Source organism: Strix uralensis, chromosome Z (genome assembly GCF_047716275.1).
Source record: "Strix uralensis isolate ZFMK-TIS-50842 chromosome Z, bStrUra1, whole genome shotgun sequence".
In the NCBI taxonomy this organism is placed as follows: Eukaryota; Metazoa; Chordata; class Aves; order Strigiformes; family Strigidae; genus Strix; species Strix uralensis.
In genome coordinates, this window is record NC_134012.1 from 73,066,393 (window position 1) to 73,082,500 (window position 16,108).

Consider the following 16,108-nt stretch of genomic DNA (forward strand, 5'->3'; position numbering starts at 1 on the left):
TATATTGTTTTAGGTTTTGGAGGCCCATTGGTAGATTCTCTTAGACTTTGAACGTCATTTATCCTTTCATCCTTTGTGCATCTGTTTTCATTATACAGATATTCATGGACTTGATTTTTGGCTGACTGTACTGTACTGTACTTCGAGCTCTTAAGGTTTCCTCAGATGTTGATTTAACAGTTAAGAAAACAAAGGACTTGGTTCTCTTGAACCAAACTTGTGTGTATTGTAGCAGAGCACAGAACAGGTTTAGAAGTTCTGGAATTCCCACTTTATTTCTTCTGCCTATAAAGAGGACCATAAGTATATTTGGAACACGTATTTGCCTGCATTCAAACTGTTTTTTTGTTAAACATCTTGATCTAAAATTCATGTTAAGGTCTGTATCTCTTTTTAATCAGTTTGTTTGTTACACCTTAGGATTTTTTTTCTAGCTTGGTATAAAGCTACATTTCTAGTTTGTGTTCTTACTCTATAAAATAGTTATGCAGAGCATTTTTGCTTTGGGGACTGGAAAAAGAGTAGTAATTAAAAGGTCCAAACAAACTAGCTTTATTCTAACCTTTTCTGATGATTTTTGTAGTGAAATTTACCTACAGCACTTGATTTTTCATCATGTTCTGCTGTATGTGAATACAGTACGTGATCTGTTAGTAGCTGCATGTTATTACAACGTAGTATTAAGCAATACAGTTGTTGTTGAAGTTGTTGTCATAGCTAATGATTTCCTAGTTTGCTGTGCTATCCAGTGGTAGCTACGTGTTTAAAATGCAAACTGTTAACAAAGGCATTATGTATTACTCTGGTATTAACCAGTGCTGAGGCTCAGGTTCACTGAGGCAGGCATTTAAATATGCTGACAACTTTTTCAGTGCAATCTAATCAAATTGGAAAACAAAAAATGGTTTCCTTTGAGCCAAACTTGCGCTTTCACTGCAAATCCTGTCTTTTATGGTGGGCCGTGGAGGAGGTTGGAGAAACTTTATTTGGACCCGTATTTACTATCATAAGTGATTTTTTTTTTTTTTTAAAGAAAATTAATTTTATTGAAGTATTGACTGGTGTTTTTTTAAAACCATAGTTCTGTGAAGGGATGGTGGTGTTGAGCAAGTTACTTCATTTTTCTGCAGTGGCAAAATAACCACTTCGACAAGTTTGTAAACTGTTCTTGTGCGTAGGTATCTGCCACCTTTGCAGCAAGTTTGGTAACTAGTCCTGCCATTGGAGCATACCTATCTGCCAGCTACGGAGACAACCTTGTCATACTAGTGGCCTCGTTGGTGGCTGTGGTGGACATCTGCTTTATCCTGCTAGCTGTACCAGAATCTCTGCCAGAAAAAATGAGACCTGCTTCATGGGGAACTTCGATATCATGGGAGCAAGCAGACCCTTTTGCAGTAAGATGTACTTCAATAAGTAATAAATAACGGATGATTAATTAATAAGTAATTGCATTTTGTAAGCTTGAAAAATCTTTAATCTTATTGGTAGCTTGACTATTCAGTATACCATAATCTCTTTTCTCTGCACTTGCACAAAAATATCTAGCTACAGTTAAAAACCAAAACCAAACCAAACTTTGTGGATTAAATGATTCTTGAATTGGAAAAAATGTTCAGTGTGAAATCCAAAGGGAAAATGCTTTACTTTTCTAACTTACTCTTTTATTGTAAGAGAAATGCTGAATTCTTAAACTGCTACACACCCCAAAACCTGATATTGTAAGACTTTCCCATATTCATTTTGTTCTTTGTACCTTTGGTTGGCAATATCTCTCCCCATTCTTGAATTCCACTTTTGGTTGTATATGATTTCTTTTTAATATAGAATGGGTCTGTAAAGCCTGATTTTTCTACAGGCCTATATAGGAAGGGTTAAAACATCATGCAGTCTTTCTAGTAACTTTTTCCCTTATTCACTCGTAGTCAGCTAATTTGTGTTTGTGTTATACCTTGATATCTTAGCAGAGGAAAGAGTGATTGTTCTTCGTGAGATCCATCCTGCTGGGAACTGGTTGTGCATGTTGAGAGAGGAGTGACATGGTTGAAAGACTGCAGTTAAAGAATTTGTTTTCCGCAATTTATTTGTTGCTTAAAGTGATTCACATTATGGGTGAACAAGCATAAGAAATGTACAAGGAAAAATACATAGTTTGGGAAGAGAAACAGTTGTAATGAGGCTATATTATTCTCTAGCATATTTTAGAACAGATTATTATGGAGATAATATGAAGATACTATGAAGAAGATACTATGCATTTCCCTAAATATTATATAATACTATTTTCAGTGAATATGAGTACTTGTAATTTGGCACTGCACAGTAGCTTCAAAAATCAAATGGAAACTTTGCAGAAGAATCAGATACCACAAACCTTATATAACAGGAAGTTGTTTCTAACTTAATTTTCAGTTTAACTGTTTCCATGGGTAATTTTTTCAATGTGTATGCATGAGTAAAAATGGATTTTAAAAAAGCGAATCCACCTTTTGCTTGCTTTATGCTTTCATTAGACTTTGTATAAATGTTCCAATACTTGTTTTGTTTCATTTTACAGTCTCTGAAGAAGGTTAGGAAAGATTCTGCAGTTCTCCCAATCTGCATAACAGTGTTTCTCTCCTATCTGCCTGAGGCTGGCCAGTATTCTAGCTTTTTTCTATACTTGCGACAGGTAAAATGCTGGTGTCTTCACATCTTACTAAAGATGTTTAAACAAGTATTCTGTAAGACCTATTTCTTGTTGAAGACTTTGCTCAGAAGACTTCTTTCTGGCAAAATACAATTTTGAAAAATAAAGGCAGGGTACTTTGCTAAGCCAAGAACTCAATAACACTTGACTTCTGATGCGTAAACCCTGCCATAGTTTAAGCACATGATCATAAAGTTAAGCAGACCTTTGTTCCCATTCAGTGCAGCAGCTTGTATGTCTTGAGGTGGGATCTTGCTGGTTGAAGAGCTGTTGTGTCTGTGGGAGGTGACAGAGAACTTTGATTTCCAGCTACATGACTTCCTTTGTCTCCTTTTTTTAAGGCAGTTACTTTTTCTTATGTTGGTTTTATGGCAAGCAGTTGAGTTAAGGATTATTCTTGGAAGTGGACACTTCCTGTGTGGATTTAGGTTATTAAACAGGGACCCCTGTTTTTGACGGAGATAACTCTTTGCTAGTGATTGTCCTGGATTGTGTTTGTCATTTGTTTTATGCATTTTCTGTTTCTCTTCAGATTATAGGTTTTGGATCTGCTAGCATTGCGGCATTTATAGCTGTGGTAGGCATTCTGTCTATAATAGCTCAGGTAAGCTTCATTGTTTTTAGTGTTTTATTAAACAGTACAAACTGAATGCCGAGACACACTCTTCTGACTTAAGCTTGTTTATAAACTTCTTACATGGCTCTAAAATGCCAGTGTATCTTGCATTAACTAAAGGTTACATTCATATATAGTCTGTATAAATGTCTTGCTTTAAATTGGCTTTCCTTAGAAATACTGGACCTGGGCATAAGAAGTGAGACTAAAATTTGCTAAGCTTGGCTCAGTAAATTTACTGAACTCTGGCTTTAAATGATTAAAATGATGTAGGAGATTGGTTACTTAATGCAAGGCCTTCTGAAGGGGAAATGTGTTACTTACTTTAAGCAAAAGTCATGCTGCTTGCATCTATTCAGTTGGCTCATGCTATAAAACTTGGATATAAATGGTGCAGATAGTGACATGGTCTGTCCAGTGTTACTTAGGCGCTGCATTGGAGGCTGAGGAGCTGTGAGGCCCTGGTATATTGCTTTCATACCTCTTAATTGGCAACAGTGAGCTGATTTTTGGACAGGCCCTTTATACATTTTAGAAATCAAACAGTTTTTATGATGTGATCTTAAGTATCTTTATGGGTGCAGTTTGTCTTGTTGCCTATCACAACAGGAGGAGGAATGACACATACAATGTGCTGTAACCTTGTTGCCATCCTTAGCAGAGTGGAGGTCTTACTGTTTTGATGTAAACAACCCATTCTTCAGTGTTTACCAGTTTTGCTTGTGTCAGTTATGTCCTTCATTATCAATTCAAGTAATTATTTTAATCTTTGAGGTTTGTTCTGATGCTGTTACATGCACTCACGTTTGTCAACCATACTTTATTCAGACTAGTGTTTTTGCTAAACATCTCTAAAATGGCTGCCCTTCAAGTTCATAATATTCAGTCTTAAAATGAGGAAACTGCATTGATTCTTGAACTCTTTGAAGAGTGCAGTTTATTGAAATAATCTTTGCTTCATAAATACTGATTTGCGTTGGCACGTTTGATATCTCCAGAAAGAACTGATCACATGCAGATAGTATGACAGTATTTTTGCTATTTAGTTTTCAAACTACCTTTGTCTAAGAATGAGAAACAAGAAGACTAGTATGAGATGTACATGAGAGAGGAATTGTGCTCTGCTCTGCAATTCTTCTGGTTCCTTTTCTCTGTCTTTTCACTGATGTATTGCTGAGTTTTTCATGTTAAAGAAAAATGTGTGCTCTGTTAACTGAAATAAGTTGTCCGTATGGACTTTTAGGAATAGTCTGCTCGTTGCCATGAGTGTATTGCTGTTATATATGAATTGGGATCTCCTTCCCCCTCAGCAGTAACGCTTTTAACAGATGAAAAAAAGTGGTCTTGCATTAGTTTTAGTTTCTGTGTGCAAATAAAGAGGTTGTATCAGTGGTGTAAAGAGTCAGCAGAAAATGTAATTAAAGATGCCTAAGAATTGGCGTTGGCCAAACTTCAGTGCATGTGGTGAACTTGGAAAAGCAGTGGGATTTACTTGTTGGTTTTAATTGTAGATTGGGATAGTAGTTCACCTGTCCTAAAGAGATGACTTTTCTGAGCTAACAGTCCTTTTTTTTTTCTAGTATTTGTAGATACTGGTTAATACAGCCCATATCCAGCCTGTACTATCTCAACTTGGTACCAGTATTTATTGTGGAACTCTCTAGTCTGTAATGAAGCAGAATTGTAGAGGTGGAAATGAAAGCCTGTTTGCAATAGAAACAGACACTGAGATGTACTGTCCATGGAGAATTCGTACTTCCTGATGTCCGGAAGTAGAAACCCTTTAACAGTTAAGAATGTCTGTACAAATGTTGATGTGACTAGTCTGCATTTTGGATGTAATTACAGGGGAAGTAAGAGCACAAATAGTGTGAATTTCCTCAGCAGTTGAAGGGTCTTCTGAATTACTTTGTGTAGAAGGAGAAATTATTTTAGCAATCTGGCTTTTTAAAATAACTTTTGGATGAACCAATTTCTCTTGCAGACTGTGTTTCTCAGTATCTTGATGAGGTCTATAGGGAACAAAAATACAGTTCTCCTTGGCCTTGGCTTTCAAATCCTTCAATTGGCTTGGTATGGTTTTGGATCTCGGTCTTGGTAAGCACACATTTTCTTAGGTACATATCTGTTAAGGAACTGATAATGTTTTTCCAAGAGATTCTACCATTTAGTTCTGTTGTAATGAGTATTTAAATGTTCTGTGAGTTAAGCATTCTCATTTGCATTATACTGCCAAAGTTTGATCTGTATTTTGCACATGTAGGAATGATAGAATTTTCCAGGTGTATAGTGTAAGTTACAGACTAACAGCCCTTTTGAAAAAGGAGTCTGCACCATTTTGGTCCACTGAGCTTTATGACTACAAATGTGTTTAAAACTTTTTCTTAAACTCACAAGCTAGTAAGTAGTATGTTCTCTCCAGTAATTCCACTAGATCCATTCTATCAGTCAGTTACTAGATCTCTACCTTTTTTTCTAACATGCCATTCTCTTACTGTAACTATATTTGGTCTTGGAAACTGTATAGAGCTTCTTTTGTTGGAATACTGTAGGTGAGCTAGAACTGTAAGCTGGAACAGCTTTTTCTTTACAAAGTTTGTCCTACTGACAGTGGTGAATGCTGCTTCTTTATCAGAGCACTTCCTAGTGAGTTATACAAGTTTGAGAACTTCCCCACTGGGACAGCCTTTGAAATTGTTCCTTTGGAGAGGGAAGGCCTGAGCATCACTTCACTCCCTCTCCCCTCTTTTCCTCTGCTGTAATAGCTAGTTTAGAACTAGCTAGTGTTCCAGCAAGTTCAGGGTAATTTGTGGGAGGGGAGCAGGAAGAAGGCCCTGACTTTAGGTATTTTAGTAAGAGTATTTTTGGAAGGACATTAAGCCTTGTGGCCCTTTTTGGGGGGCTAGGGGGTAATTATATGGACAGTCTCATTTTTAATTCAAATTATGTATTTAATGTAGGATGATGTGGGCAGCAGGAGCTGTAGCAGCATTGTCAAGCATTACGTTCCCAGCAGTCAGTGCTCTGGTTTCACAAAATGCAGAGTCAGATCAACAAGGTGAGTATTGAATGAATTTTGTTTTCAGTATCAGACTGCTTTCTTGGATGGTGACTCTTCTGTTTAGAAAGCAGAACTTATCTAGGTGTATTTTTCAAGTATGTTGATGAGTAATGAGTTTCTTCGGAAGTAGCTGTGGAAGTCTGCCAATCTGTGTACAGTGGAAGGAGGTATACCAATTTGTAAAATTTGCATTGCAAAATTCATAGTTTCTGTCTGACCATCTACTTCTCTTCTAGCTTGCTGTAAAAGTACTACAAAAGCAACAAAACCAGATGTGGTAACTTTCATGTTTTTCCCTTCCTCTTTCAATAAAAGTAATGTTCTCTAAGTAGATAGTGAGGATTAATGTAACAATACCATCTTTTTAATGGAAACTAAACCCACATTTTACCAGATTAAAATAAACCTCTACAAGAAGCTCTATTCTGTGTGGAAAAGTTGATCCTATTTGCTATAATACTTCAGATTTTCAAGAAATAGAAAAGAAAGCTTGAGTAGATAGTTATCTGAGAAGACAGAAGAATTCATTGGTTTTGAAGTGAAGGGGAATGAACAATCAGAAATAACTCTTTGTTTAAAATGAAGTGAGGAAGGGAGTCATTACAAAGTATAACACTAGTGTATAATAACTGAATTTAGCATTCTCTTTTAAAAAGCCTGCGCATATAAATCGTAAGTATCAGTCTTGCTTTAACATTATACAACTTGAAGTTAAGTGCAGTTAATAGGGGGAATATAAAGGAGGTGCAGTTCTAGAAGCAAGATTTTTATTGAATTTGAAGTGTGTAAAAGACAGTATTTTACATGGCTCTTCTTGTCATTCTCCTCTCCCACATTTTTGTTTCTAATAGAGACATCTAAAAGAGTTTTAAAATACTTGTTTTCTATTTATGTCATGAATTGAATAGCTTAGTTAAGTTGGCAGAAGTCCTTGATCTTTCATATTACATAGAGGAAACTACTATTAATAGCTCAGGCATACAATAGTTTCTAGAGTGAAGTTTTGCCACCTAGTGGCACAAATACTTTAAGCTTACATGTCAGCCTATGAAGGAAAAAAACTTGGACAACTTTTTTTGGCACGTTTTCTTTCCCTCCATTTTACAAGTTACTGCCTTAAGAAGGAAGGGGATGTGATGACTACTAATACTGTAAAAATAGCATTCCGTAGAATCTTAATCTGTAGGATCATCAAAAAACTTTTTATACTGTTGTCACAATCACTTAATGACGTTGAAACAGAAATACACACATACAATTTTGATCAATCAAGCTTTAAAAATAATCTAATCTAAAACTGCAAGCAGTCTGGTATTGTGAATTTACTGCCCCGAATAAGTTACTTGGTACTTAAATAAATCCTCATTTTAGACTAGTGAGGGGAAGAAATCTGTTATAGTTTGTGCATATTTTGCAATAACAACTCTCAACACAAAGATATATTACTCTAAATTTCACTTGAAAATAAATGGAACGGGTACCACACTTAACCTCTGCTTTCTTCATTGGAGGCTTTGGGTGGGGGTGGAAGAACTCTAATACAGAAAATTAGACTTGCACATAAATTTAGTCACACATATTCAAAACTCATATCGCTTCCAGTAGTATGCAGGTACAGTCACAGAACTATGGTCGTGCAGAGGATTATTTTAATCCAGTAAAGTTGTCTTCAATATATTTCTTAAGATCTTAGTATGTAGAAATAATTATGCAATGTGGTATTTTGGAACAGCCATTAGAATACAGTCAGAGCTGTTGGCTCTTGACTGTTTAGTTCTTGATTTTAAAAAAAATCCTACTCTTTTTTTTTTTTCTTTATTAGGTGTGGTCCAAGGAATAATAACTGGAATAAGAGGTCTGTGCAATGGCCTGGGACCAGCACTGTATGGCTTTATTTTCTTTCTGTTTCATGTGGAGCTCAATGAATTGCCACCTGATCAGACTTCTGGAAAAAAAGCAGTGCAAGATCCCAGTGATGAGGTAGGTTTAAAATTTGATGTGAAGTTTGTAGTGCAGAACTCATAAGGGTAAAAATCTGTCATTTTTAGTTGATTTAAAATCTTGATATATCTAATTGTTGAACTACTTGATGCTCACTTGTCAGCTTTATTGAACTATTAAGATAAGTCATAATTTAAATTTGATAGTAAATATTTAGATTTACAGTAGTAGTAGCTTTGGTTTCAGTGTTCTGATGGAACCAGTTAACTTCTTTTGATGTAAATTACTCAAAATGGCTGTAATCCTTAATTACAGTGAAACATGAAATTTTGACAATAGGAAGGTCATTTTTGGTGACTCAGTAAATTGTAACAAGTTTATCTTTTTACCTCACAGCGTTAGGTTAATTATTCATGTATACAGTAATTCAGTATACAGTGGACATAGGTATTTTCAGTGGCAGTAACAATACTGTTCATCACCTTTCCTCACCTGTATGAAACTTGGGGGGGGAGGGGAGAAATCAATACTATACAACGTTTCTTTGGAACTCCCTTCAGTCTTTCTTTTATCCCTTCCATCTTTGTTTCAGGTCTGCATTTTTGTCTGCTTTGTTCTCTTCTATTTGGCTTCCAAAATACCAAATATATGCTTACCACAGTTTGGAGAGTCTTACTGACCCCCCCCCCCCCCCCTTTTTTTTTTTTTTTCCTGCTTGATTGCTCTGACCTCTTCAGCTACAATTTCATTGCTTTTTCAAAATGCTAAGAATGGACTTTTCAGAGAGATGATGATCTCTTAGTTTGTTATTAAGCTGATTAATACAGAAAACAGATTAGCTGAATATGTAAATAACTGGCAGCTGTTACTGTGGAAGCAACTATTTGTTGTTCATCCCCCAATCCGTGCATCTTTCCAGGTATTAACTGTAGCCAGTGCTTGAACATACTGCTCAACTGTGGTGCGTATGTTGGGGTGCTCCATAATTTGCTCAAGTGAACTGAGTAGTTTTGGAGTAAGGAGGCAAAGACAAGTTTTTTTTGTTGTACCAAAAGGAAACTGTAGTAAAGTATGCAAAAACCTTCATAATCATGATTTCAGGTTTTCAAGAGCTTTGTCATGCTTCCACTAGTTAAAATTTCGCTCTTGAACTCTGTATTTTAAAGCATCAAATCAAATAAACTTTTCTTGGGGGCAGGAAGTGTGTTGGCTTTTTGACCTTGTACACAAATTTCTGTATGTACAATGTAATTTCAGTATGTTCTGTTACTTCAAGAATATCCATGTGGGTTTTTTTATTGAAGTAGTCCAGATGTATTACAGTGGAGAACTGACTGTTCCAGTAAGTTATAAACGAGTCAAAAGTTCTGTTGTGGAATTTTCTACAGCTTGTGGTAGAAGAAATTCCTGCACTGAAGCCTAATGTATGAGCTTCCTTATAAAATAATGATTTTTCTAAGCTGTAAGTGTAAACTGAACTGTCCTTGTTTTCTTGAAAACCTACTTAATAAGTAGTCATTTTTTAGTTAGCAGTACAGCAAAATTGGTATTTGCGTAACTAAGGTTGCTTTTTATTCTAATTTCAGTGGGACAGCTCTTATATTTAATTATGTATGTACTCATAAGCTTTGTTAAATGTCTCTAATTACATCTCTCCCTGTTAGTAGTTACCAGGCACCTAACATGTAAAACTATAATTCAGGAAAACAACAATACAATTTTTTTCCTACTACTTATGTTCAAGTCTAATCTAACAGTAGGAAGGAACTCCACAATTTAAATATTATATAGCTTTAAAAATTGATGTAAGTAAAATGAGTGGAAGTGAAAACCAAGGAATGCACCAAGATTAGGCACGGCAATTTACAAATGTATTACAAGCCTGTTTTACAACACTAGTACTGGTACCTTGGATTTGCAAGGCCCAAATGCAAGCTACCTATCTCTTGATTTTGTTCCATGTTTGAAATTGTTAACTAGGGAGTTGCTTTACAGATATAAGAGGTTTGAAAAAATGTTCTTTTGATTTTATTAAATGCTAATAAATGTTCACTGAGAAGTGTTTTAATGGTCACGTACCTTGTTATAAAAAGTTACTGGATGTCTGGAATACAGTTAGTCTGTGACAAGCATTGTTAATGTTTTTTTTGATGCTTAAGTTTGTATTCTACACCTGCTTGTCAAAGCTGTAAGTCTATAGGAAATCAATTGAGAATGCGCTGTTACTGTGCTGAACCTTGATCAAACCCAGTGTGCTGTTGAGTTAAAACCAGTTCTTCCTTTGTTCCACTACTGTAATACTGGGTGTTACTGCAACTACAGGAAATAGATTTTAAAGTTGTTATCAGATATAGATTATTTATATAGGTATTTAGGACAGAGTGCTAAAACAAATAGGTATAATGGTTTTGTAAACCTTCATATGCAAACAATAGTGACAGGAAAGTCTATAGCTTGAACTTAATTTTTTTCTTTTTTTGACTTGCCTTTAAGTATTCATTTCTGTTACTGTAGAGGATTTAAGAATAGGATTTTACTGAGTGTTGCTTTTTTTTAATACTCATGGAAGTTACCACAGGTCACACTTGTGATTCTGTTCTGTCAAAGAAAAAGATCTGATGCACCTATTCAGAAAAGATTGTGTACCTGCTCTGCAGAGCATAAGTAGTAAAAGTTAAGCATATCTGTCTTAATTCCCATTTAAATAAGCATTTTCAAAACCGGAGAGCCTAATGAAGAGGGTGAGGTTGCAACATTGTAATTATCTACATGGAGCGCTTAGAGCAGACAGTGCAGTCAGAGGCTGTGTTTGGAGAGTAATAATAACACTTGGCAATGCAGTGAACAAGAACTGCTTTTCAAAGCTTCTTACTCCCTTCAGTGAAACTGCAGTAGTGGAATATTCAAAAGCTGCTCAGATAAATCAGCCATTATACTACAAATGAGGATATTAATTTATGGGAGTTTATTACATTCTTTAAGTACTTGCAGGCTTAGCACCACTTGAAGATTTAAATTATATTGTTAATGTAAATTCTGTTCATGTGATTCTATACTTTAAATTTAGAGACTATCAGCTGAAATATTAGGCCTCTGCTTGTTACAGGAGTTGAAGCAAGGGAAATATCCTGTTACTGTATGCTTAATTTCAGCTACTTTCCCATTTCATATTAGAATAACTTCCTGCATTGTATTTGGTGGGAAAAAAAGGTACACTGGATTGACAAATTTCACCTTCTCATTTTTATTTAGTTGGCAAAAATACAGAACAATTGTTTAAAAAAAAAAAAAGAAAATTGCTGGATTGCTGACACTTTCGCTTGTAGAGCCTTGTTATCAAATTTAGATGGTTTAAAATTGGTTTTATAACATTTCTGGTGCTTGTTTTTAATTGTGGTTATGTATGGGTAAGCTGTATTTTAAATTTTAAAATACACTGATTAGAAGCAAGAGAACATAAGTCCAAATATGAAGTTATCATACATGCCAACAACCTGTCTCTGCAGTGAGAACAGTATGTATTGCATAGCCTGCTGTTACTTTCTTCATGCATGTACTGGTTTTTGGAGATGTTTGTCTGTGGAGCTAACTTGATGCTAAAGTATGTCAGCCATGGAACTAAGTGGAAAAAGTGAAGTTAAGATAATTTATTGAGCATTTGTACTTCTGGATGTTGACACCTTATCCTATTAATCTTCAGAGGAGTCTTGCTGATTTTAACAGTATGTTGCCTAAAGAAAAAGAAATTACAAAGAAACATCAGTCAATATCTGTTTCATCTGCTAGGTAATCCTATTGTCAGTTGATAGTTTTGTGCATGTTTCTGTTTTTTAGATCAGTGTGCAGATCGAGCGAGGAATTCTTAGGGATTGTAGATGCAGAAAATTCATGTTTCAGTGCATATAACTTGTTTGCATAAGCTTTATAGTCACTGTAAATACATCTCCCGTTATCTCCTGCCTTAATGGTGTAGTTGTTAATGCAGAACTCAATGTCTAAAACTTCATGAAATCTTTGATATGCTTGTTTCCCTGCAGAGAGCAATCATTCCTGGTCCACCCTTCCTGGTTGGAGCATGCATTGTTCTTCTGGCTTTTCTAGTTGCGTTATTGATTCCTGAGCACAGCAAAGCCAGCGGTACCAGAAAACAGAACAGCATCAGCAGTACTCTGAGTAACAACCTAGACCGAAGCAGTGAAGAGGACATTGAACCATTGCTGCAAGATAGCAGAGTATGAAGGCTAACTTCTGAGGAGACTGTGGAACAAATTCATGCACTGAATTGTGGCTCTGGAAGCTTGGTGGGACATACAGAGTATCTGGCCTCTGAAAGGAAGGTAGCTGTGTACAGGGAAGGTCACATGCTGTGCAATACTTCAGGTTGATACCACACTTGCAGGAGGGTTTGTTTAGCATGGCAGGTCACAGCTAGGTGTGATTCTACCCAATACTGGACTGCAAATGCTACATCAAATCCTGGTATTGAGTAGAAATCTGAATATACAGACATAATGGATTTTTTTAAAAAAGTTTGAATGTTCGGTTCCCAAAGTTGTATGCAAAATAATCAGATTTGAAGCAGAACATTTGCTGCCACCACTGTTAGAGGTTGGTTTTTGTTTCTTATGCCTTTTGTCTGCATGTCTGCCACGTGTAGGCCTCATGATGTGAGAGGGACTGAGCTATATAGTTCTGGTATCTGAAATAGTGGTTATCAAGAGAAGTAATTAAATTTCCTGAAGACACATTCTCAAGTATTATTTAGTAACAAGAAGTCCAGTATTTACCAGAAAGCAATGATGAAGCTGAGATGACTTCTGAGGGTGTAGAATCACATGTCACAGTCATTACCGGTAAATGAAGGTCATATTGAAGTCTGAAATCCATGTTCTGGAACGGTCAGTTCTGAGCAGTTAAAGCAAATCCAAATGGCACCTGAGAGCACTGGTCACGTTAATGTTTTGCTGATAAAATATAAAATCTTAGTTATAAAATGAGCAACATCAGAAATATGGACACTCCTGACTTCTGAGGCAGCAAAAACAGTGGGTGCCAGAGCAGTTTACATCAAGAAATACATGTATTTATTGCATTTTGTCACTTTATCTGCCATATGAAATAATCTTTCCTATTAATTCTTTTCACCCCTGCCTTAACTGCTACTTAGTGTTCAGTTATTAATCATATTTAGCCTTCATATCACTCTTACCTGCTGAATCTCATGGATACATCATATCAAATTTTCTTTCTAAAAGATACTTTAAAGGAATTATGGCTACAAATGTACTAGTTTTTAGAGACATTTTATGAAAAATACACAGATTTATATGTATTTTGCTGCAATGTAAATGGACCATTAAACCCAACTTTAATGAAGTACTCTTATGAATTTTTTATATGTATGCAATATATGTAGATATTTGTAAGGAGTTTTAATTTTTCCAGATGGGGTGCTGTGTAAATCATGTATTTATAAATGTAATGAGGGTACTGACAGATATACAGTTTTTTAAAAGAATTGTGTATTGACTGAACAAATTTTAAAAATATATATTTTGAAACTTCTTCCACATTGAGCAGAGATTACAAACCTTTTGTACTATGCGGTTTGGTTTTTAAGTTAATAAGCTTCCTAATGCATAATAAATCTACATCTTAAGCTTTTTAGGTTTCCTGTGTAAGTGTGTGTTCTTCCAAGTTCACTACTGTGTCTTTCCTGCTTCAGAACAGAAGTGGTTTAATCCTACTGCTGGATTACAGTACCTGAATTCCTGCTGTACTGTTCTGTTGTGTCTGTGTTGTCAAGCATGGTGAAAAGCATGCTTTGCTCAGAAGTCCCTTTGGTGTCTGACAAGGTGTCCACTGGGATAGAGAAGTGGAAAGAGCAGAAAGGAGTCAGTTTAAAAACAAAAACCAAAAAAAGGCATTGGTGATATGAAGAGTACTACAGAATTAAGTGGAAGGGAGCCAGTTTAAAAAACAATTCTTGATCTGAACAGTGTTACGGGATTAAGATGCTTTTTCTGATGAAGCTTAAGTGTTTCTTTTACTTTAAATTACCTAAAATTCAAGCCTGGGCTTTTGTGCTGGATATTTGTGAGAGATTGAAATGTAGGTGACTGTCTCAAAGCTTGCTTGTATCTGCAAACCTCAAGGACAAGCTGCTGCGGCCTTTGGATTAGTCTAAGGAATGTCACCCAAGGAAGAAGGAGTGTATTGAAGGATGCACCCCCCACTCCCTTGCAGTTGCATTGTCAGACTCCTTAGATAAGTCTCCAAGGGGCAGACATGGACAGAGCGAAACCAAGTGTGGCTCCATCCTGTAGCCATTTGTGGCTCTATTGTGTAGGCCAGACACCATGCATGCATTGCTAGTGAACTGACAAGAGGTGAGTGTTTCTGCCCTAGAAGCTGGGTTATTGCTCCAGAAGCATGAAGTCAGCAAAAACCTGTGGGACCAGTGGAAAAACTACAGGTTGGCAGATATGCTAATCAGCTGATAACGATGAATTTAAAAGGCAACAGAAAACTTTTCTCCGTGTTCACCGCCATGGAAGCCAGATCCCTGTGCACCCACCACCGAAGAACTGAAGACTGAGGACCAACGGGACGCCGCTGGATCCATGGTGGTGACTATTCTTGCAGCCCTATCCCGCATCCTTGCTTTATTTCTGCCTTTTCCTTCCATTCTGTCCTATCGCTACTCCTCTTCAGTTTTAATAATAAAAACTGTTTTGGGTGTATGGCATTTGACCTCATTTGTGTCTTAATCTCGCTCTTGGGATCATATTGAACCCTCCCCCAACATTGGATCAGGACAATATTTTATTTTTGCTTCAGGTCAGATGGCAGTCAGGTTGGTTTTGCATGATCCCAGTGTAGAATGTTTTAAACTTGATATGGAACTTAAGAAATCATACAGTATGTTAGTGTTAAAAGTAGCAGGTGTCAAATTTATTACTGCTAATACTGTTCCAGCAATGGATCAAATTTTGAATTTTTAAAGTAGAATCATAGAATAGTTTAAGGATCCTTTAAGGGACACCTTCCACTACATCAGGTTGCTCAAAGGCCCATCCAAACTGGCCTTCAATACTTCCAGGGAGGCGGTAGCCACAGCTTCTCTGTTCCAGTGCCTCACCACCATCATCATAAAAAAGTTCTTCCTTGTGTCTAATCTAAATTTACACTTCTCAGTATAAAACTGTTGCCCCTTGTCCTGTTGCTACAGACGCTGGTAAAAGACCTTCCTTTGTCTTTCTTATAAGCCCCCTTTGTATACTGAAGGGGTCTCTCCAGAGCCTTTTCCAGGTTCAACAACCCCAGCTCTCTCAGTCTTTCTTCATGGAAGAGGTGTTCCAGCCCCCTGATTTTTGTGGCCCTCCTCTGGACCAGTTGACTTGTTGACTACCAAGTCAATGGCTTGTGCTGGGAAACCCAGAGCTAGATGCAAAAAAATATTTTGAGCATGCACCCAGACACCCATTTATAAATCACATACATGTACTACTGTACTAATAGAGTACATTATAAAAAAAATTAAAAAAGGGAAGAGATTAAACAAAAAAGTTTATTAGTGGTATAAAGTACCCTTTTGCTCTCACTAGAAAATTAGTAAGATGCTGTAGAATATGCTTCACTGTTTTTTGAAAATCTTGGTTTAACACAATGGTATAGTGATTCAAAGGTCTGGTTCTAAGTTCAGTTTATTTTGGTACTTGGTTTCAGTGGCTGTCATTGCCGAAAAAGATGCCTCTCAAAGATATATAGATCCAAATGGAAGAAGTGTGTTTCTGCCTGT

The 16,108-nt window shown here is 36.4% G+C and overlaps 1 protein-coding gene across 1 annotated transcript in view; it reads left to right on the forward strand.

The window, feature by feature from the left end:
* The window catches only part of MFSD14B (major facilitator superfamily domain containing 14B), a 33,697-nt gene extending 19,723 nt beyond the window's left edge, over positions 1–13,974 (forward strand). Inside the window, exons 6-12 of the mRNA XM_074855015.1 lie at positions 1,179–1,397; positions 2,558–2,671; positions 3,222–3,293; positions 5,290–5,402; positions 6,266–6,363; positions 8,189–8,346; positions 12,345–13,974. Of these exons, the coding sequence (XP_074711116.1) occupies positions 1,179–1,397; positions 2,558–2,671; positions 3,222–3,293; positions 5,290–5,402; positions 6,266–6,363; positions 8,189–8,346; positions 12,345–12,545 (975 nt within the window). The 3' untranslated portion in view covers positions 12,546–13,974. The remainder of the gene's footprint in view (positions 1–1,178; positions 1,398–2,557; positions 2,672–3,221; positions 3,294–5,289; positions 5,403–6,265; positions 6,364–8,188; positions 8,347–12,344) is intronic.
* Positions 13,975–16,108: the final 2,134 nt, after the last annotated feature.